The 23,312-nt window shown below is 46.3% G+C and overlaps 2 protein-coding genes across 3 annotated transcripts; one reads left to right on the top strand and one right to left on the bottom strand.

Annotated features, from left to right (window-relative positions):
• Window positions 1-262: 262 nt before the first annotated feature.
• Window positions 263-7,014, bottom strand: SIRT6 (sirtuin 6). Of its 2 annotated transcripts, XM_089535440.1 has the most exons (8): window positions 6,582-7,011; window positions 5,605-5,732; window positions 4,345-4,527; window positions 3,088-3,147; window positions 2,203-2,298; window positions 1,960-2,040; window positions 1,190-1,313; window positions 263-677 (listed from the first exon to the last, which is right to left on the bottom strand). In XM_089535440.1, the coding sequence occupies exons 1-8, from the start codon at window positions 6,645-6,647 to the stop codon at window positions 366-368; spliced, it is 1,050 nt and encodes a 349-aa protein (XP_089391566.1). In that variant the 5' UTR covers window positions 6,648-7,011; the 3' UTR covers window positions 263-365. The 2 variants fall into 2 exon arrangements, with proteins under 2 accessions (XP_089391566.1, XP_089391567.1); XM_089535441.1 differs by lacking the exon at window positions 2,203-2,298 and having other exon boundaries at window positions 6,582-7,014.
• A 467-nt stretch (window positions 7,015-7,481) lies between these two features.
• Window positions 7,482-19,228, top strand: LOC149308279 (coiled-coil domain-containing protein 124-like). The gene is made up of 5 exons (XM_089535439.1): window positions 7,482-7,576; window positions 9,170-9,346; window positions 14,867-15,047; window positions 15,884-15,998; window positions 17,269-19,228. Exons 2-5 carry the CDS (start codon window positions 9,188-9,190, stop codon window positions 17,471-17,473), a joined length of 660 nt encoding a protein of 219 aa, XP_089391565.1. The 5' UTR covers window positions 7,482-7,576; window positions 9,170-9,187; the 3' UTR covers window positions 17,474-19,228.
• The last annotated feature ends 4,084 nt before the right edge of the window (window positions 19,229-23,312 follow it).

Raw genomic sequence — 23,312 nt, 5'->3', positions numbered from 1 at the left:
AGGATTCTGCTAAAAGAGAACCTCAGTGGTCCGTTTGCCAATTTCCCAAAGACAACAAGAGATAAACAAAATAGCTGTGCAGGCAGGGTAGAAAATTGTACGGCCCTCCAGGTGTTATGGCACTCTAATTCCCAGCAGCTGTCTAACCTGTTAAGTCAACTGGTGAAAAATGCTGGGATCTGCAGTCCAACCCCACCTGTAGGACCACACTGGTTTCCATAGAACCCCGGGAAACAAAATACAAACCTCAATAAAAGAATGTGCAATGAGACAGTCTTTAAAAAATCATATATAAATTTCAGGGAAAAGTGTTTTCCAAGACATACACAGGCAACACAAACACACACACAGTCAGAAAGGGCCGATCAGGTGGGGAGTGGCTCCAATTTCAGCTGCTTGGCTGTGCTGGAGTCGCTGCCCAGTGTGCAAGACTCCCGTTTCAGAGGAGCAACATATCCTGGATCTGTCCCGGTGCCATTGCAATGAGAGGCAGTCTCCTCTTTGCCTAGAAACTTGAAGTCCGTGCTGGGTTTCACCCACGGCTTAGCCTCAGCTGGCTCTGCTTCCTCCACCACCACCGGTGCCCTCCATTCAGGGATCTCCAGTCCCAGGTGTTTCATAAGTCTGGTCATGACCTCATCCACATAACCATGAATGCGCAGGTCTGCATGCTTGTCCTTGAAAATGGGGGGACAAGGCATAGGGATTGGTAAACCACAGGTCTTATTTCCCTTCTATGTCCTCCTCCCTTTTTCCTTTTGTGTTCAGTCTGTTTGGATCAGGTCACACAGGTAGGCTGTTGGGGCAGGTTTTCACCCCTACAGATACTGGGCTTCTCATGTAGCCAAGAAAAAAACAAAGGAAAGGGAGGTGACCCACAGAACTAAGACTAAATTTGACTGAGTGTTAAATCGACTTCATCATAGGGTCTTGACTTTACTGGAAAGCCATATTCAGGCACTGGTCTAGGTCCTCCAGTGCAACTCTACTGGAAGTTGACCACAGAGTTGTGTTGGACGACCTAGAGATTCCTAGAGAAGTATTCAGGAAAAAGAACTAGTGATTCTTTATTTGCAAGTTTTCCACTTTCACGAGAGTCCTGTACCCCTAACCTCAGTGAATGTGGAAGGCCCACTGTAAACGGAAGTAAGGCTGACCCAACCCACGGCCGAGTCAAGAGCAAACTCACGTGTTTCGTTGGTTGAAGGTTGACAATCACCAACTTCCCTCCCTTCTTCTTGGTCAAGAGCGGGAGGTCCCCGCTGGGCTTGATTTGCAGGGAGGACCCCAAAGTGATGGAGAGGTCAGCCCTCCTGCAGCAAGAAAAGAGATCCATGCCAGATAAACAAGGACAACCATTTTCTAAATGGTGAGGTGGCTGGATTCAAACTCGCAGCCCTTGAAGTGTTCTTGGGCTACATTGGAGGAACCTGTAGACTCCAAGACTGCTTTCTTTGAACTGCAGCCCCTAAATTTCTTCCCTTACATGGGGGAGATGATCAGAAAAATGTGACAATTGCTGAATCATAACACTTCATGACAATTTCCCAAAGCTTTTATTTATTTTGACAATTCACCCAAATGTGGCAATTCCTGGATCCCAAAGCCGCCACCCCTCCATGTGGGGGAAATTATGGGAGGTAAAGATGGCCCTTGTCCCTTCAATTACAGTATCCATCATTCCTGACCACTGTCTGTGGCTGATGGGAGCTCCAACAACTTCAATACAGCTGCCAGATCCCCCAAGCCAATGGTCATCTAGTGTCAATCCCAGTGAGGTTTAACATTTTAGGTTTTGTATCACTACAAAGAAAGTGTCTTCTCATGAAACTGAGTGTAACTCTGGGGCTTCCAAAGACTTCATTAAAAAATTAATATGTGGCGCCACTTGTAATCCTGCTGTCTGATGATCATAATCTTTGAACAGGGTTGCCTTAAATATGCTTTTGAAGAACTTACCGACTTGCTTCACTAGCAAGATTGAGGTCCCTATCTGGCAGGGAATCTTCCCAGTCTAAGATGGTGTCTATTAGCTTCCCCCTGTAAAAGGTTTTTTTAAAAAAGAAGACATTAAGGTCAGTTACAACAAATGGTGAACTGCAAAAGAAACAGACAAATTGTATTAATGTGCCAATCTGGAGGGCTTCCCTGCCCTCACACCCCTCACCGCCAGTGACTGATGCCTGGGGAAGAGAGCCATACCTGCACGACCGGAGCCCTCTGCGCTTGGAGACATCACACACCCTTCCTGTTGGCTTCAGGCCCATCGTCCCCACGACTGTGTCTCTCACGTACTGTCTTTGGGAAACAAATGCCACATGCCAAGAGGAAGGAACAGGGCCATTAAGGTCTCCAACGAAGCCATGGAAAAGCAAGGACAAAGAGGAGAGCCCAACCTGGGCACTCCCAGCCTGTCTCTGGTCTCTGACCCCTATGATCCATGGTGGGACTTGTGAGGCCTTCTGGATGCTGTTGCACTGCAGCTCCCAGCGTTCTGCATTTTTGGCAATACTGGCTTATGGAACTGCTGGCAGTTGCAGTCCACCAGCCTCCTGCCTTACCTCTGCCCCAACCAGCACAGTCAAGGGACAAGGTGGTCCAAATCCAAGAGTGCCCCAAAGGTTTCCCACTTTACATTAAAAGAATCTAGACCTGCCAGGGTCTTCCTTTGGTGCTCTGTGGCTTCTTCAACAGCCATACACTCTTCACCATGATTCCCTCCTTGGCTACCTTTCCACCTTTGGCATGGTGGGGCAGGTAATTGTGTGGGAGGGCAGGGGACAATCTCCTCCCCCAGAATCCCTGTGGGCCTCACCTTACCCCCCCCCCCAAAGGAAGCAAAAACATCTACCCCTCTCAAAATGGTGACAGGAAGTAAGGCTATGCCCTTGTTGCAAGCCGAGTTAGGTTTTGCATGCATTGAGCTACTTTGTGGTCTTGGTATCTGTTTCATATTATATCCCCACCACCACTATTAGTCATGTTTTTTCAATTATATTATGTTGTCTGTTTTGTGCTTTTTTAAGCATCTTGCTCTAGTTTGCAGGAAGGCTGCCACCAAAACAGAAGGGAAGGAAGAGAACATACTTGCCACATTTCATGCATTCTTCCACAAACATGTTCCCATGTAATTCTGCCAGTTTGTTCCTGCGCAGGACAGAAAAATGAAGAGCCAGGGGGTGAGGAAGCTTGGTTAGACAAGATAGTTAGCCAAGACCAACTTACATGTCACCAGGCCTTGTAAAACAGAGCTATCCAAAGTGGTGGTCCTGGACTCAAGATGCAGGCAAGTGAGGGTGCATCTACACTGTAAAATAATGCAGTTTGACACAATTTTAACTCCCATGGCTCCATCTTGCAGAATCCTGGGATTTGCGGTTTTGTGAGGCACCAGCACACCTTGGTAGAAAAGGCTAAATACCTTGCAAAACAATCTATCCCAGGATTCCATAGTACAGAGCTACAGCACTTAAAGTGATGTCAAATGCATTATATCTACAGTGTAATCACACCCAGAGAAATGGTTGCAGTCAGCAGGTTAGCCTAGTAGCCAGTGAAACTGCTGCAATATGGGAGTCATGTGCTCCCTCTAAGCAGCCCTCATCAGCAGCTTGACAGCAGCATTTTGAAGCCACTGAAATTTCTGAAGAGTGTCCAAGGAGCAGACCACTTAAAACCTGTTACAGCAATAGAAATGCAATGTAGCCAAGGCATGTGCGACTGTGGCCAGATGTATGGGGCGCTGGATTTAAAAAAAAGCAAAAAATGGCCAAAGAAAATAGCAAAAAAAAACCTCCTGCATCTCAAAATGCCCATTAAAAAGTAAATTTGGAAAGTAATGCAAAAACATTACTTCATATAGTATAGTAACTATGAGTCTGTACAGATAGGCCAAAATAAAGCTGCTTCGGGTCACTTTGGAAGTATGCTGTTTAAATGACACACGCATCTTAAGAGGCCAGAAGCTGCACTAAAGTTGCGCTCCAGTCCTTAGGCACGGTTTCTGGCCTCTTAGGATGTATGCATCATTTAAACAGCATACCTCCAAAGTGACCCGAAGCAGCTTTATTTTGGCATGTCTGTATGGCCTCTTTGTTCCCTTCTGAATAAAAAGGTGTTAGCCTGCTGGTGGTAGAACAACAGAGAATGAGGCAGCTTAGCTTCCAGTGGAAAGGAGTCCCACATCCACCAAGAAGGCCCTGTCTCCCGCTACCCACATGGAATGGGCATATGAGAGTGATGGGACTAAGAGGCCACAAAACTCAGGCAGGTTCATTCAAGGAGATCTACCAGTCTGTCTGGGGCCAATGTTCTTGTCCACTGCATTTTGCACAAAGACATTACCTGGGGAAGCCGGAACGGACGTGAAGACCATCCACATTCTGGCTGACCAAGAACTGTAGGATGCCGGCTCTCTGAAGGCCCAGGAGGGCCAAGTGAGTTGGCGACGGCCGCGCGTTCTCGAAAGTGGTGTCAAATTTGGGGGCCAGGCCTCGCTCTTCCATCGTCCAGACACCATTTGGGCCTCTACAGGAAGGAAAGAAATGCAACTTCTTACCTGAGATATTGGCTGCTAGCTAAGTTTCTGAGAGCCAGTGTGGTGTCGTGGTTTGAGTATTGGACTTGGGCTCAGGGAAATTAGGGTGTGAATCCCAGGTTGGCCATAGAAACCCCTTGCATAAGCCACACTCACTCAGCCTCAGAGGAAGGTGGCAAACCCCCTCTGAAAAAACACTGCCAAGAAAATTCCAAGATCGGTTCTACTTAGGGTCACCATAAGTTGGAAATGACTTAAGGGTAAACAACAACAACAACCAACTGTAGAACATGAACCAAAGAGCATTATTAATAATAATAATAATAAATTTTTATTTCTATACCGCTATTCCAGCGATCACAGCGGTGTACATCAAAGAGTAAGACAATTAAAACATCAGCATGACAATAATACAAAGTTAACCATTAAGAACAGTAAAAACAAACAACACCCTATACAAGTGGCTGTGTAGAATGGAATACACAAAAACATTGCCAAGGGGAAGAGAATGACCACAAGGCTCACGGGGGGGGGGGGGGGGGGGACAAAAAAGTCTTCAAGTTCTTCATGAAAGCATCGAGGGAGGTGGAAGTAAGGAGCTCATTGGGGAGGGAGTTCCAGAGCTGAGGGGCACTATCATTATTATTCACTTATGAGAAACAGAGCGCTTGGCACCGAAAAAATGAAGACATTTGGGATGGCATAAAGATAGGTAGACTGCAGCCCGTCATGTGAACTGCCATGCTCCATTTCAGATTGAGCACTTTCTTAAAATCTCTGTGATTTTGGCAGACAGAGGAAGAGCTCTGACCCTGAGCAACTGAAAGTGCTAGTCCTCATGAACATGAATAAAAACTGAACCTCAGAGGGTGTTTTAGGCTGAGCCAAACCGTTGGCCCCTTTGGCTCAGTACTGCAGACAGTGACTGGTCCTCATTCTCTTGAGGTGACTCCCAACTGGGGAAAAACAGGCACTGGACTGTAGGAATATCAGAGGTGCCTCAAAAGGAAGTTAAAAAGGAATTTACTTCCCACCTCCAGCAGACCAAAAGCCCAGCAGCCCCTTACCGGAAATCTGGGATTCCTGAAGACGTACTGATGCCGGCGCCTGTGTGAAAGACGATGTTGGAAGCGTCCCGGATCATGTCCGCCAACTGGCAGATTTTCTTCTCCAGTTCATCCGGCGGATCAAAATACTGAACAGGGAATTGGAGGGAAGAAGGAAAGTGGATGAAGGTTAGGTTTAGCTGGAAAGTCGGGTAAGGATTGTGATAAGCAGAGAGTGCAGCCCCATGTCCACTCCCGCTCCACTCTGGACCCCAACAAACACCAACTCCCAGAATTCCATATCCTTGAGCCAGAAAAGAGTTAAAGCGGTTCCAAACCGGGTTATTTCTCCAGTGTGGATGCAGCCTGAGTTTCTCTCTCTCTCTCTCTGGACCCATTTTTTGGGGGGAAAGGCAATAATGACAAAGTTATTGTAATGTGTATCATCGCAATAAAACTAATAGAAATGAAACATGCAAAAGCGGCTCCCTCCATCCACATCTCCCAGAATGCCCCAGCCAGCATCCAAAACAGTAATGCTTGCAACTACAGCGGCACTGCTTTAACTGCCATCCCTCACTGCTGTGGAATCCTGGGACTTGTAGCTTGTTGTCCCACAAAACTACAAATCCCAGAATTCCATTGCACTGAGCCACAGCTGTTAAAGCAATGTCAAACTGGATTATTTCTGCAGTGCGGATCCAGCCCATGTAAATAAATAAATATAGACAGGCCAGTTCTTGCCTGGGCTTTTTGAAACCCCATTTCAAGTGTTTGTTTTAAAATAGCGGGGCAGGATCAACAAAATGCCCCCAACTGAATCCTAGCCCCCCTCCCAAAACCTCAGGGCCAAGGATGATGGCTGTTGAAGTCATTTGAAGAAAGGGGCCAGGGGTAATGTGGACAGGGGTCTCTTTTGGGGGTCGAGAGAGAGAGAGAGAGAGAGGGCTGCCCTCCTGATGAGGGTTTCCATGGCAACCCAAAAAGGCGCCTCTCACCTCCGGTAGGCCGCACTTGCCCTTGTCCGAATAAGGCGACAGCCCCGCCGCGTAGTTGACCGACATACTCTCCCGCCCCCTCTCCTCCTCTTTCCCTTTCTCCTTTTATTTATTTTTATTCTCAATAACTGTCAATTTCCGGTCAGAAGAAGGCGATTTTCTACTTGCGCATGCGCAGTGACTGAAATTAGCCTCGGCAGCCATCTTTGCTTTTGGCACTTTCTTTCTTCCTCTCTTCCTTCCCCTGGGCGCCATCTTTTTTTTTTTTAAGGGGGAAAAGAGGAAATGGCGCCATATTTGTTTCTGGATGAGAAATTCTGTTTCGCTTCCTTTTTAACGAGCCGAATCTTTGTTCTTTGGCCGGAAAGGTTTTTGTTTAAAGTAGTGATAGGGTGAGAGGAAGAAAGGGAGAGAGAGGAGAGCAGCCATTTTTGGTATGGGCACAGAGATTTTCGTTACAGACGGTGGCCATATTAACCCGGGGGAAATCATCCGCCGCCATCTTGGATTCTCGATTATAAATGCGCAGGCGCAAAAGAGGCACACCCACCTCCTCAGGCGCCATATTTGGTTTAGGGCGTGGCTTAGAAATAAAAGGGAACGCGCCGGCAGCCATCTTAACTAGGGGCAAAGTTCTCCATTTCGCCATACCGTTGTCGTCGACTGCGCCATGTTAGTATGGGGCAACCTTATTCAAACTGAGGAGAAGTTGAGTCCTTCCTCACACATACACAGTCGATGTAAGACTGTGGAAAGGAGTCGAGGCTTATTTCCTCGAGCAAATTAAAATAAAACAGGAATGTGAGAAAAAGAAATAGAAAAGGAGTAAGGAGAAACAGTGCCCTCAACAAAGATGGCGCACGCCCTCAACAAAGATGGCGAAAGGGGCTTCCCAAAGGCAGGATTGGCGAAAGAAAGAGAACGAAAGAAGGGCGGGAGGGGAGAAGGAGGCGTGACGCACAAAGGCTGCGACGCCCAAGAGGTGGAGGCGGCAGGTAAGGGAAAAGAGGTGGGGCAGCAGTGGGGGTCTCTGGGTCTTTTCTGGGGTTTGGGGTCCCCTCATGGAGACCCCCCAAATTAGCCTGGAAGGGAAGGGAAGGCTGAGAAAGCCTCAAACATTGTTATTGTTATTGTTATGTATGGCTGCATCCACACTGGAGACATAACCCGGTTTGACACCGCTTTAACTCTTTTCTGGCTTATGGCTATGGAATTCTGGGAGTTGGAGTTTGTTGGGCCCCACAACAAACTCCAACTCCCAGAATTCCATAGCCATGAGCCAGACAACAAGTTAAAATGGTGCCAAACTGGGTTATGTCTCCAGTGTGGAAGCAGCCTCTCTCTGTCTCTTTTGGGACCAGAAGTCTGCCAGATTTGGGAATATTTGTATATAGAACGTAATGTCTCATATCATGTGGAACACTTGGTTGTCGTTGTTGTTGTGTGCCTTCAAGTCCTTACCAACTCATGGCGACCTCGTTTTCCTGTTAGGTTTCCTCAGAGAGAAGGGAGGGTGCAATTGCCCTCCTCTGAGGCTGAGAGAGTGTGACCTGTCTAAGGCAACTCTGGGTTTCCATGGCTGAATGAGGAACCAAAACCTCATCCAAGGCTCAGGCTGATACATCAGACTGGCGTGTGTGTGTGTGTGTGTATTTGTGTGTATATATACATATACTTATTTGTGTGTGTATATACAGTGTGTGTGTGTATATATATATGTGTGTGTGTGTGTGTGTATACTGTATATATATTTATGTGTATGTATATATTTGTGTGTGTGTATATATATATTTGTGTGTGTATGTTTGTATATATATATATGTGTGTGTGTATGTATATATTTGTGTCTGTGTATGTATATATATTTGTGTGTGTGTGTGTGTTTATGGGCCTTCAAGTTGCCTGTCAACTAATGACAGGAATTTCATAGGGTTTTCTTTGGTAAGTAATCCTCAGAGATGGTTTTGCCAGTCCTTCCTTTGAAACGTCGTCTTCAGCATCTAGTTTTTCTTGGTCTCCCATCCAACTACTTATCAGGGCTGGCCCTGCTTAGCCTCCAACAGCGGACTGGATCTGTGGCTTTAGGGTGTTTAGGCCTATATATAGCCATACACACACACATATATGTATCTTGGAGATGGGACTCAAGTCTAAACACAAAATTCATGTGTGTTTCATACACACCTTATATGCATAACCTGAAGACAATCTTATACAGTACATAATATTTTAAATCATTTTGTACATGAAACAAAGTTTGTGTACATTGAACCATCAGAAAACAAAGGTGTCACTCTCTCAGCCGCCCACATGGACAATTTGGGATTTTGGAATTATTCCAGATTTTGGAATTCTTGATAAGGGAGACTCAACCTGTAGAATTAAACTATCTGCCTTACAGTGTATGCTTACTATGTATAAATTTTGAATACAATTTATAGTTTAATCATTTTTAAACTTTGGTGTGCTATGAATTTTTAACTGTTTTTTAAACTGCTGTAAGCCTCCTTGAATCCCAAACTGGGGAAAAAGTGGGAGCAATAATAATAATAATAATAATGATAATATTTGTTTCCCTCCTGCCCCAGGACTGAGCACCCTGAGGGATGCCCAAGAAGTTTCAGGGGGAGAACACCAAGTCGGCAGCCGCCAGGGCAAGAAAGGCTGAAGCCAAAGCAGCGGCAGATGCAAAGAGACAGAAGGAACTGGAAGATGCCTTCTGGAAGGATGAGGACAAACACGTCATGCGGAAGGAACAGAGGAAGGTAAGGAAGCTGGGCCTGGGAAGTGGAGGCTGCCCTCCATGTGCAGCTGTGCAAAGCAACCCTTCCTTTTCTCAGTCTTGGATTTCCTGCCATTGTTCCAGCAGAAGGCCCCAAATTCTAGTTTTAGAAAACAGGGAGACAAAAACAGCTCTCTATAGCTCCCTGATTGAGATTTTTAATAAAGTAAACAGCTCCAGATGTTTTGACTCTCCTCCATAGGGAATTGCATCAGGCTCTTAATCATTTGAGTAGCCCTTAAACAGTGGTGGGTGATGTCTCCCATGTAAGAGGGGAGGCCAAACTGAGCCAGGTTTGAATTTAGGCTCCTCTTCTAATAGTAAATTTCAGCTTCTTTCCCACTTTTGCAACCAGTGCTGTCTCATGTCCACTGGGGTAATTTTCTACTGCTTTGGTCACAAAGAGACAGAAGATCAAGGCTCCCTCATGTTCTTCAAGGGAGAATTTGCCCAGATCAGAAAATAAATGTTTCTCTGGAATGTGGAAAGACAGGAGCCTCCATGAGATGCCACCCAGCCTTAGAAGGCAAGTGCTTTGTGTGTTGACTCGAAATCTCCATTCCCCAGAATCTCTCAGTAGGGCTCAGAAAGACTCTGCCACAGCTGCCAACCAGAGTTTACAATGCTGGGCTAAAAGGACCAGTCCTCTGTAAAAGCATTGCTTCCTATATTCTTCCAGGAAGTCACTTCCAATTTAAAAAAGACTTTCCCAGGGCCTAAAATGGCATAAACCCATCCACCCCAAGAAGAACTGGTAAAAATGCCCCCAAAGCCTGCTAGAGGACACTTTTGACCCCGGGGGAAACAAAAACACTGTGTTGGGGTTTACCAAACTTGCTTCTAGTGGGGCAGGTTGACAAACCAAACTTTTGTCACGTTCAACACAGATTCTTTAGGTGAAATCTGAAAGACAAAGGAAGATACGAAAGTGTACAGGTATGCCTGGGGACATCTCCAAATACAGGATCTATAAATTAGGAACACATATCCTTATAGTAATAGGCAGTGTAGCAGAACGTGGTTAACTCTTTCAACCATGTCTGACAGACAGGTGTGTGTAAAGAAAGGTAAGGGACAAAAAGGAATTTGGTGTCTTTTCTGCTCCTCATAAGGCAGTTCCCTGGTCTGGCCAGGCGAGGGCAGCAAGCCCCTTCCATCTGATGTTCTGATTCCTATGTTGAGTGTTGCACTACAATTCAGGGTTCGAATTCTGGCTCAGTCATGGGAACCCACTTGGGCAAGTCAGACTTTCTTTGCCTCAGAGGGAACCAAAGGCAACTCCACCAGAACAAATCTTGCAAGAAGACCCCATGAGTCAGAAGCCTGCCTGTTTAATATTAGGCTGCATGCGCTTTTGTCTGTCTTATTTAAAAAGCATGTGAATGTGTTCAGGAAAGTCGATTCATCCCCATTTTCTTCTTTGAACATAAAAGAATGATCAGAGGAAGCTGGAGAGGTAGGGCAAAAACAGCAGAGGGGCGGCCACACGTGGCACATTTTCCCCACCCTCCCTCTATGCTTTTGTCCTTCCACAAATGTGTCCACGTTAGAAATTCCCCTTCCATGTTCTCCTGTCTATGCCCCCAGTTTGATATTTGGTAAAAAAGCAGATCTGTTTTAAACAGATTGCACAACAAAAGAAGAAAAATACAAAGTTGGTAAGGCTAGCAAGGACAGGATATATTTTGGGCACCACATTTGTGTTTCCCGGGCGGAAGCCATCCAAGCAGGATTAACAACACCTCTAGAGAGGAAGAGATGGTTATTAATAGCACACCCCTTTGTTTTGGAGATGAATGGCTGGCAGGTGGTTCGAAGCAGAGGCTGCCCTTGCTCTTTCTCCTCTTGGGAGCTGATGAGAAGGTAAACACCCGTGCGAGTCCCAGGCCAGGTTTACTGGGGGCAAGGATTGAGTCGTGGGCTTGGGTGAGTTCTCTGGAGGCTTCTCTGAGCAAGACTAGGTGGCCAGATCTAGCTGCAGTTTTAATTCCCCATCCTGCCTGTGTCAGAAGCAAGTTGAGAGCCAGCATGGTGCAGTGGTCTGAGTGTTGGACTTGGACTCTGGAAACAAGAGTTTGAATCTCTGCTCCGACATAGAAATCCACTGGGTGACGTAGGGCAAGCCTTGCACTCTCAGTCAAGGATAGCACAAAGAAATCTCATCTGAATCAGTCTTGCCAAACATGATGTAGTGGTTAGAGCACTGGACTAGGAGTCCAGAAAAGGCTTTGTTATGTATATGCCAATACAGATAGTCCAAAATCTGAAATACGGAACACTTCTGGTCCTAAGCATTTCACATAAGAGATAGTCAACCTGTATTTTGTTTCTGTTTTATTGTGATGTGTATGTTTTTAACTATCTTGTAAACATTTTAATTTATAAGCCATTCTGAGTCCCAATTTTTTTGGGGGGGATGAATATAATAACACTCTAATAGTAATACAGATGGTTATGGAAGAGTGACCCCCAACATTTCCACAAGATAATGGGTCCGTTTTCAGGGCTCCCTGTCCCCTCCCCTTTCAAACTCTTTCCTATCCTTCAGCAAATGTACCAAAATCCACAACACTTTATTGACCAATCAAAATGCACAAAATACATCAGGCAACCCCCTGAAGCTTTACTGGCTTTTTCATCAGGCAGATGTTTAAAGAACCATACAGGAGAAGAGAAGTGATGACATTACTTAAAGAAATGGTTGCCTGGCGAGTGATGTTAAAAACAATTTGGCAGGTTGTTCCCCTAGCTGCTCCACAATGGATGGAGAGACCTCAGCCGACGTGTGCACTTTGTGCCTCTCTGAAACCTGAGGCTGTTCCTGGGGACAGGGGCTGGAAATCAAGTCCAGACACAAAAGACTAACTCGGGTTTCAAGCCCTCCTGATGTCTCCATGACATTGAACCGTCTCCCGGGGGCGTGGGGTTTTCCCTTACGGAAAGCACCTGCCTTTAATTTGCTTAATGCTTCCTGCCTCAATGGGGACACAAGCGGTTTGGCACGGCAAGCATTAGTCTTCAGTTGCCTTATTCTTTCCTCTTCCTCATTGCTCTACTTTCCCTCGTCTCAATTTTTCCCCATGTGTCTGTTTCTTTTTTTGTTCTCTCCGCCATTTTCTTTTCTTATGTACCGTTTTTTGTCTTTAAAGTGGGAGTAGGCAACTGCGAAGGTTTTGGGTTCATGCCTCCCTCCTCAGCTGCAGCCTTGCTCCTCAGAAGCACCGCAACATCACTTCCAGTTGTGGGATTCAGCCTAGAAATGGCTGGTTTTTAAACCATCTTTCTGTGGTTTATGGTGGAGAGGGTAACAAAGGACCTGAACAGCAACATTTTGAGGCTGTGTCACTGTGCTTCTTTTCGATATGTAAGGGCTGAACATTCAGCCCCAGCTTTTTTGAGCCACATCTAGCTCATGTGCTACACTTTCTTTACCTCTGATTTACGGTACAAAAATTGGTGCAAACTTTCACAATTAGGGAGGACTGAGCTGGGGATGTTTAGTTTGGAGAAGATAAGACTGAAAGGTAACATGATGCAGCCATCTTTAAATATATGAAGGGATGCTACAAAGAAGATGGAGCCAGCTTGTTACCTGTTAGTCCAGGGACTAGAACCCAAACCAATGGATTCAAATCAAACAAAAGGAGATCCACCTAAACATTAGGGAGAACTTTTTGGCTGTAAGAGCTGTTTGAGAGTATGGACCGCCTTAAATGGTTGTGGACTCCCCATCTTTAAAAAGAGGTTGGATGGATATCTTTCAAGAGTTGCTTTATTTGTGTATTCCTGCATGGCAGGGGGTTGAACTAGATGGCCCTTGGGATCCCTTACAGTCCTATTATTCTGTGTTACAAAGAACAGGCAGGAGAAAAGTGGGTAGCCATAATTATTTAGATGTTAAGAGTGCTGAAATCTGCATGATGTATCCAAGAGATTGTGGGAAGAAGAGATTGCAGTCTCTCAAAATAAAGCAGGACTGTTCTGGGTGTTTGGTTACACTACCAATGGCCCCTTGTTTTGAATGGGGCAGGGTAAGAAAGCAATAAAATGGTGATAAAAAAGAATGATGCTCCATTTTGAAAATACAAATGACTCCCTTGAAAATTCAAAATGAGCCCTTATCCCTTGAGTTTCCCTGGAGGTTTATAAAACCCTTGAGGTTTTCAAAGGAGCTTATTTGTAATTTTCCCAATGAGAGTCAGGAAAGCGTTATTGCCTCTTTTGTGCCTCCTGGGTTGGCTAATAAAGCTGCTGTTACTCTCTGATTTGGGGGATTTCTGACTGCGCCAACCCCTGCGTTCCACTCTTTGGTCTCTCTTTTTTATTCATTTGTGTTCTCTTGTACCTTTCGCCTTCCTCAGTGCTCTCTCCCTCCCCCTGATTTTTGTCTTCTCCTTTTAATTGAGAAGGGCTTTTCCATCTATCTCGCCTTCTTTTCTCCCACCTCCTGTGGCTCTTGTTCAGAATGCTAACAGTAGAAAATGCATTCTAAATCAGCGTCTTCTGCTGCTGCCCCGTAAAGGACTGGCTTTGTGTGATGCTTGCCTGCCCAGATCTTCAGTTGCCAACCCTCAGCTGGTGTCCTCCCAGGGTGGCATGGTGACAGTGAGCCACCCATCTTTGTCTTTGGGCACCAGCAGAGAGTAAGATGTTCCCAAGCAGTCGCTGGAGTTAGGATCCCTTCTCAACAGGCCCTGTTAGGTTCTTTCATTTTGTTTTTCTGCATTGGGGTTGCTGATTGCTGACTGGGCATTTAGACAGCATTGGGAATTGGTTTGCCGGCTGGAATATTCTGGGTAGAATTGCTTTTTGGGGGGCCTTCGTTCTCCCATAAGCTGTGAGGGGATGCTGCTGTCTGTCAGCGAAAGGGCTAGTCGGTATGAGGGATGCTGGGAGATTAAGGAAATGGCCTCTGTAGAGTGATGAAGAGGGAGCCTCAGGAACAGAGGAAGGCAAACCAGAGTCTCTCTTTGGCTGCAAAGACCAGGAGGCTAGAATGTGTGGGTGGCAGAACTTCTCTGGGCACCAGGACCTAGCAAAGAAAACCTGGCTTCTTTCCCTCTTTACAGCTCAGCTGGCTGGGATAACAGCAGGTAAGACCTGAAGCCTTTCATTCTAGACCTGTGCTTTCCAAGTGTTAGTCCTCCAGGAGTTTTGGACTTTAGTTCCTAGAAGCCCCAGCCACCCTGGCCAGTGATCAGGGATTCTGTGAGCAGCTTTCCTTCCAGGGAACAAAAACACCTGGAGGACCCAAGTTTGGGAACCACTGGCTGAGAGACCTAGCTCTACCACTTGCTGGAAGGGAATCTGGGCTCCCATCAGCTCAGGGGCTGGGATCATTCTTTTCTGCAGCTGTATCCTTTGCCACTGATAAATCTTACAGCAGTAATGTGTGCCCGTGTTTGGAATCAAAAGAACTTGTGAGGAGGCCTGGAGCTACTCCCAGGCCTAGATCAGAGCACCAAGAGCTTATTGTCTTTCTCTCCTTGTCTCTTTGCTTTAGGAAGAGCGTGAGAAGCGTCGCCTAGAGCAGTTGGAACGGAAGAAAGAACTTCAACGTCTCTTAGAAGAGGAAGATGCCAAGCTGAAGGGGAAGTCACTCAAGCCATTGACCCCAGGCAAAGTCACTCGTGCCCAGATCGACGAGACGCTTCGGAAAGAGCAGAAGGAGAATGGGGATGCCGGTACGAGACTGGGGAGACACGCACCATCATCATCCTGTCATTCCAATGCTGGTCCTGTCCCATGGGCAGCCTTTGAGCAAGTTGGGGTTCCCTGAAACATTGTTCCCAATAAAGAGGGTGGCTTCCTTCCATCTGCCATTGGCCGAAGATGATGACAATCAAAGTGGAGTGGCCTGATTAGCAAAGGGGATAGTTGGGGCCTGAGCTGCAGGATTATGGCCCTGCTTAGTTTGACGTCCTCCTCCCTAAAGTTAAATATAGTTAGATAACCTATCCCTCCACTATTTGAGATAGTGTTTAGACCAGTTTCCCCCAAATTCTGGTGCCTTCTGGATGTATAAGACTACAACTCCTATAACCCCCAAGTGGCGACATGGCTATGTTGGGGATTTTTTGTCTAGTATGTCTGGAAGACATTAGGTTGGGAAGAATCTGGGTTGGATTAATCTCTGGAAGATGAGAATGCTTGAGTCTGGGCTATTGTAAGGACTGGGTCATCCCATATGAGAGAACCAATGTGTCCTGGTGATTTGAGAGTTGGACTAGGACTCTGGAGACCAGGATTCGAATCCCTCCTCATCCATGGAAACCAACTGGGTGGACATAGGCAGGTCACACTCTGTCAGCCTCAGGGGAAGGAAAAGGCAAAGCCCCCCTGAACAAATATTGCCAATAATCCCCTGTGATAGGATCTCTTTAGGGTCACTGCAAGGCACACAACAACAACACACGAGAAGCATTCATTCCAGTTTGGCAGGGCTCCCCCCTCACCACCCATTCTCTTCTTGTGTAATGGCTCAACTGTGAGTCACACTGTCTTATCTCTTCCTTTGCAGCTGAAAAGCAGAAAAGTCACCTTGAAATGCCCTTGGAGGAAAACATCAATCGCCAAGTCCTGGAGGAAGGTGCAGTGGAGGCACGGACCATCGAAGACGCCATCGCAGTGCTCAGGTGTGCATGGAAAAGGTCCCATTCTTACCACTATGTATGTGTCTATGTGTGTTAGTTATCAGAAGGCTTTGAAAACCTGTGGACTCAGACACATTCTGAGAACCAAGAAAGAGATAGCTTTTCTGCATTTGTTTAGCAGCAGGGTTTCCCTGGAGGTATGAGAGCCCTCTGTCACTGCTGTGTTTGCCCTACATCAGAAGGTAGCACCAGAAAGGAGCAGACGCCATACCACACTGCTGGTTCAGGCCTTCTCTTAAAAAAGAAAGAAAGATAAATACCAAGTGAGATTGCTTCCCCCTCCCCAAACCTCACAGCTTCACATTGCATTTGGGTCCAAAAAATTAACTTTCCCATTTAACTCTGTTTTTTAATTATTTGATCTTGTTTTAACTGTTGTATTTTGTGGATTTTGAACTAAATGTTGTTCAGTTTGTTGTAAGCTGCATTGAGTCCAGAAATGGGGAAAAGGCAGGATAAAGATAAAAAATAATCTAGTGTAAGGGACTAGGCCTTGGAGCCTGATGTGTCAGCAGAGCTGAGAAAGTTACATTTTTTAAAAAAGCAATCTGCTCCTGTTTTCTTGCTCTGCTGCCCAGCTTAAAACATAGCTTTTTGGAAAGCCTTCGAGCCTTGATTGAGGTTCTTCAAAATGTAAATGAAATTTCTACTGCAGTCATCATTGCTTTTACTTGTTAAGTCATAGAATCACAGACTCTTAAATTTGGAAGGGACCACCTAGTCCAACCCCCTGACATGCGGAAGACACAACTAAAGTGTCTGTCCAACCCCTGTCTAAAGACCGCCAAAGAAAGAGAGTCCGCCACCCTCCATGTGAGTCTCTCACTGTCAGACAGCTCTTACAGTCAAGAAGTTCTTCCTCGTGTTTAGGTAGAATCTCATTTCTTCTAAATCTGAATCCATTGATTCAAGTTCTAGTCTCTGGCGTAGCACAAAACAAGTTTGATCCACCTTCTACGCGACATCCCTTCAAATATTTAAAGATGGCTATCGTGTCTTCTCAGTCTTCTCTTTTCCAAGCTAAGCATGTCCCACCATTCTTCATAAGCCTGCTTTAAGGTCTGCCTGAATTTCAGAGGAAGGCAATGGCAAACCAGCTCAGATTATTCTTTGTTCAGTGAAATTTATGGGTTCTCCCTAAGTTGACAGATGAAAGGAAGACACATGCGTACACAAAATGCCTTCTGGCTTGTCACCATCCTTCTCGATTTCCCCCTTGCTCTGTTTTATTTCCACCCCTCCCTTCTTGCAGCGTGGCTGATGATCTGGACCGCCACCCAGAACGCCGGATGAAGGCAGCCTTCACAGCCTTTGAGGAGGTCAACCTGCCCCGCCTGAAGCAGGAGAACCCCAACATGCGTCTCTCTCAGCTCAAGCAGCTCCTCAAGAAGGAGTGGATGAAGTCTCCAGAGAATCCCATGAACCAGCGGCACCTGGCCTACAACAGCCAGAAATGAGACTTTTTGTGGGGAGGGGAACATGAAAAGAGATGTGTGGAGGGCAAAACAGCATCAACACCATCCATCCCACCTCCCTTCTTCCTCCCACCACCCATAACCGGTCCCACCAAAACACTTTCTGTGAGGCCTGTGCGGTGACCATACTGTGCTGCTTTTAAGGATAAAAAGGTTGCAGATATTTCTGTTTCCCCTTCCTCCCACCCTTTGTTTTGTTTTCCCCACTTACCAGCTTTTTGGGATTTGAGGCTTTGCCCACCTTAAGCCAGTCTCATGTCAAGTCAGAGATGACCCAGGGTTGCCCTGCAAGCTGGCAGGATCACGGCCCCCTGATTTTGGATGCCAGAGAGAGGGGGAAGGAGGCGAGAGACCTTTGGGTCTCTGGCTCATTTGGACTGCAGTTTCCATCAGCCCCTTACCAGTGTGGTTGGTAGGAATGAATTGTGGGACTTGTAGCAAAGAACGTCTGATAAGTCAAAGTTTTTCCCCAGCTCACCCTAGTGAGCTGTCTGGCATCACTTCTAGGAAGGATATTGCCTTTGTCGGATCTTAAAACAGAGCTGGGCAACTGCATGGCATCCAGAGGCTTCCCCTCCAACCAGGCCCATAGCCCTCCCCATCCAGCATGCCAAAAACCCCTTAAAGTGTTGGTTTTTTTCAGTGTCCCTCTCAAAAATGGGCACTGGTGGTGTCATGATGTTGCCATTTTGAGAGGTAACCTATGGAAACCAGACAGCTTTGGGGACTGCCTGTGTGGGTGCTTTCATGCTTTCTGGGGATTTTCATGTGAAAATCTTCCAAAAATCATGGCAACAACAATGCAGTGGGGGCTTTGTGGCACCGGCAGAGGCCTTCCAGTGTGTGTGTTGAATTTGTCAGCCAGCGTGAGCAGTGAACAGGAGAGGAAGGTGTGGACTGGCGCCATGCTTCATCAAATTGTCCGTGGCTATGAGCTGTGCAGAATCCCCTCATCACTCCTGCTGTCATTTTTCCTGACCCTTTGAACCCCAAAGCATGTGCTTTCTCCTCTCTCCCTCATGGCGTGATGACCTTCATCCTTCAAACCCTGCACTTCTCAATGGTTTTTGTCCAGAGCCATCCTTTATCTCTCCTAGCTATAATGTCACTTATGCCTTCCTGTCTCAGCGGATTGGTCCCAAAGGGACACTCTTGTTTTCTCTGTCCGCTCTCCTGCCTTAAACAGTTTTGCCCATTCTCTGCTGGTGATGTGTACAGAATCCCACTCCTAACACACACACTTTCTTATGTACACAAACACACACATGCTGTGTTGTGCCACACTGATATTGGCAAAGTTTGCAGCTGGCAGGAGCCTGAGATGAAGAGTCTTACAGGAGGATTTTCCCCTCTTTTCTGTATAGAAAAGAGGGTTGCAGGTTGTGCTTTGGATGGTCCGCAGGCTTGAAACTGAGATGGTCTCAGAAAGCCAGCCATTTTGTGCCTAGCAGCCAGACCTCCAATTCACCATTTTGCTTCCTCCTTCCCACCTTAGATCGACACTGCTGGGAAACCTCTTTTGCCTCCTTTTCTGCTGCTCCACGCTCAGAGAGATCCAGACTTTAAGGAAACCAAACAGCTTTCTCACTAACCACTGGGAAAAAGCACCCCCTGCCCTGTTCTTGTTGGTGCTGGGCATGGTCAGCATTTTTTAAAAACTAGATGCACACCCCTTGATCTGACTTGGAAACACCTTTCCCGAGGGAATAAAACATGCACCAGAGTGGTGCCATCCTTCTTCTGGTTTCACTGTGGTTTCTTCTGCAAAGGGGATTTCATCAGGCATGTTGGATAAACTCTCTCCTTTGGTGCGTTTTCATTTGAAAAGCAGACAGATTTTTCTCTCCAGGGCTAGCGGAATTCAGAAGGTGTGCAGCACTGGTTGGCTGGCGCTTGTGTGGTCATGAACCCACTTGATTTGTTTGTTCATTTATGGCATTTATTTATTACTTTGTTGACCCACCAGGGCCCATGAGCTGATGCATAATTGATTTTGAAAACTTTAAAAATATTAAACAACATGAAGCCCATTAAAAACAGTTCAAATTTGTCTTTAAAAATAGTTCCAAAACTCAGCAATTTTAAAAGCATGCTTTTAATGCTCTGTGTCCCAATCTGGAGCAACAGAAAACATGCTTGTCCCATCATCAATATGACAGCTCTTCAAATATTTAAACATGGATATCGTGTCACTCTTATCATCCTTTTCCCCAGTCTAAAATTATATACCTGGCTCCCTAAAGTGGTCCTCTTAGGGCTTAGTTATTTCCAGATCTTTAATTATTTGGGTCGCCCTCCTTGAATTGTGGTGACCAGAACTGGATGCACTATTCCAGGTGAGGTCTTGTCAAAGCAGAAGAGAGTGTCACTATCCCTTCCCTCCTTCTAGACATTACACTCCTGTTGATATGTAATGTATGGTGATAAATGTATTTTTTCATGGTTTGAGAAACAGCGCTTCCTTCTCCCAGGGTCTCTGTGACCTTGGCCCTATCGCACCCGGTTGTGTTGTCCTCTGTTCTCCTCTCCTGCCTCTTCTCTGCCTCCCCATCCTCCAATTCTCTCCGGTATTGATTCTTCCTTTGTCTGAACGCAGCGTCTCCCCTTGTGTTATCTCTCCTTTCCTGTAAAGATGCCAGGGCTTGCTCTGGGGAGATAGCACCAGTTTTTCGTGCTCTCATGCTCTCCATTTTGCAAGGGTTGAGATAAGGGGGAAAGCGTCTGATGAGGAGGGAGCCTTATGTTCCAAGGTCATGCTGTTATAGGTTTTTTATTACAGAAAAGGTCGCTGTGACAGAGCCAGAAGGCCCTCCGAAGAGTCCAGTTTGCCCATTTGGGCCAAGCTCAGGTGCCAAAGCCTTATTATCCCTTTCCTGAATTAGGTTCAGCACCATGGAGAGAAACCCCAGAGTAGATCCACTGCCACCCAACCCACCAACTCTCAGAGTTGCCCTCTGAAACATCCATGTTCAGAAGCAATCTCACATCATGTTTCTAATCATAGTTGCTTAGATGTTTGAAGGAGAAAGCCCTAAAGTGGTGGCTCTCAAGTTTTGGGTCTCCAGATGTTTTGGATTTGGCCTCCCAGAATCCCTCACAGGGTACTTTCCTGTGGATTTTTTGCAAAGGGTTGGAGTAATAACTTCCACTACTACAATTATTAAAAGGTAGTACAGCTCACTTGGAAAAGTGCTCCTGTTTTGGGGACTGTTTTAAATGGAAGTTGGGCAGCCTGCCTCACAGGGATGCACTTCTGCTGCAAATTCTTGCAAGAGGTCAGACCTGATGACCTTTGGGGTGTCTTGCAATTGATCTCACCCAAATTCTGGGAATCCCTCATCACTGGCCAAAGCTTCTGGAAGACAGTCCAAAGCATTTGAAGGAAAAGCAAAATGTGAGCACCCCTGCCTTCCTTGCAGGGAGAAAGGCTGAGATTTGAGCCTCTGGCAGCATCTCTAGGTGGGGCGGAAACCTTAGAGGGCTGCTGCCAGCCAGTGGAAACAATACTGAACTAGATGGACTGGAGGGGGCTTTGACATAGTAGGCTGCTTTCTATATCCCTGTTTAAACCAATCCCTTTTGTTCCAAACCATGAGAACTAGGATCTGACTTTGTAGGTCTGTCATAGAGGATGGCCCATCTTTGGGGTTTTTTTAAACAGAAGTCGGACAGGCATCTTTCAGGACTGCTTTAGTTGTATATTGGTGCATGGCAGAGGGTCGGAATAAATTACCCTTGAGTTCTCTTCCAACTCTGTAAATAACCTCTATTGCATGCAAATGCTTCTTTGCTGCTGCAAATACTAGCCTAGCCCTGGTTTCCCCATGCAGAAGGTCCGTGGAAGCAGTTGCAAAATGACCACCATTGGAAAATTCCTCAACTACATGAGACTCTTGGTGGTCCCCTTTTGTCTGATCAACGTGGGGCAATATGTCAGCCCTGCCAGCCTAGTTGGCTATGGGTCTTGAACCAAGTCAGTGTCTATTTCCTCCTCTCTCCTTGGCTGCCTTTCTTCCCTGTGTCTGGCACTGGGCTGCCCTCCTTTCCTGAGCTCTGCTGTATGGATCCCCTTGGGATGCCGCGGGGGACACCCGATTGCGGAGTCTCCGCACGTGCACACTTCTATACATAGCGCAGCTCAGAGCCACTGCTGCTGCCGCCTCTGCTTTTTCTCTCTTCTCTCCCTTCCCCTGGCAACTTGCAGTCAACCGTGATCGGCTCTGCGTGGGCAGGCAGGCAAGGACGGGAAACCCTTTTTTAAAAATTCACACATGCGTGCACACCACACCCCTTGTGCAGCACCACACCTCCTGAGGTGTGCTGCCAGATGCGCTGTGGTGTTTGCAAGCAGCGTGTTGGAATCATCATCAGTGATAATGTTGGTAGTTTCTGGAGTGCAGCATGGGATTCACATCTTTGTACGTGGAACTGAGTAGCTTCATAACATCACCCAGGGGCTGCTGTGGCATCACAATACCTGGGTCCCCCTTTGTGCAATGGCAGCCAGGGCTGTGACTGATGCATCACCTCCCGATACGCAATGGATACTAATGCACATTGGAGCACTCACAATGCGAATCTAGAAACTGCCAGAGCACAGTAGAAGTGCCCATTGTGCCCCAGAAGTGCCTGTGGCTGATCAGGAGTGCCCAATACACATTGGAAGTGCCCACTGCGTCTCCAAACACTGGCTGGTTCCCAGATATGCCAATGCACTAGCATGGCTTTCTGCAATGTAGTTACTACTGATTCATAAAGTTACAGAATGACGTAGAATCTCAGGCCGTGATAATAACAATCAGTTTCACAGCCACCCAGTTGTTATGGGCTGAAGATTTTGAGCATGAAAGATACAATTCTGTCCAAGAATCTAGGCCTCTAGGACAGACAATGTGCCCCTTTCCAAGGAGTGCCACTGTTTGTAATGGGGCTGCGGTGACCCTACCGACAACAATCTCACACAGTAATTTTGTTGTTGTTGTGTGGCTTCAAGTCATTTCTGATTTATGGTGACCCTAAAGTGAACCTATCCTGGGGTTTTCTTGGCAAGATTTGTGCATCAGAGGTTTGCCGTTGCCTTCCCCTGAGGCTGAGAGAGAGTGACTTGCTCCAAGCTGCCCAGTGGGTTTCATGGGCAAATGGAAATTCAACCCTGCTCTCCAGAGTTGTAACCCAATGCTCAAACCACTATGCCACACTGGCTCTGTACAGTAATTATGACTTCTATTATTATTAGTAGTAGTAATAGTAATAGTAGTTGTAGCAGTATATCAGTTTTCCAGTCTCCCAGATATTATCAACTGGCATTGTAGGCCAGCAGTGATTCAGATTACATCCAAGCAGCTAGTCCTCAGTGAGGTCTTGTCAGATAATGTGGCTCATTCCAAGCACTGTCACTTCTTGAGTTGTGCGCTTGTGGTCCTATTATGGCAACATCTTTCAGAGGCTTCGTCAGCGTCTTTGGAATTGCTCCCACATCCCATCTCTCCTGCCACTGGGAGCACCATTTTCTTTTTGCAGAATCCCAGGATCCCTATTTGTAGGTCATCATCATCATCATCATCATCATGATCAGAACGATAACAACAGCAACAACAATAAAAAGAACAACAAAACAACAACTGGAAATCATTGTCACTGCCGCTGACTGTCATAGTTAAAAATAGGTAATGGTTCAAAATAAAACCATGGTTAAATATATAAAGTGGAAAGCATGAAGGACACAATGCTGATCGAAAAATAATAAGAAGAAAAGGGTTAAGGAAGGGAACAGATCCTGGCGATGCTGTGCCCACAATAATGTCTTGGATGTCTGTGAGAG

Source organism: Sceloporus occidentalis, unplaced genomic scaffold, assembly GCF_023333645.1.
Source record: "Sceloporus occidentalis isolate IW3139 unplaced genomic scaffold, rSceOcc1.0.p SCAF_8, whole genome shotgun sequence".
Taxonomy (NCBI): domain Eukaryota; kingdom Metazoa; phylum Chordata; class Lepidosauria; order Squamata; family Phrynosomatidae; genus Sceloporus; species Sceloporus occidentalis.
Note: the sequence above shows the minus strand (reverse complement) of the source record. Positions and strands in the feature narration are given on the sequence as shown.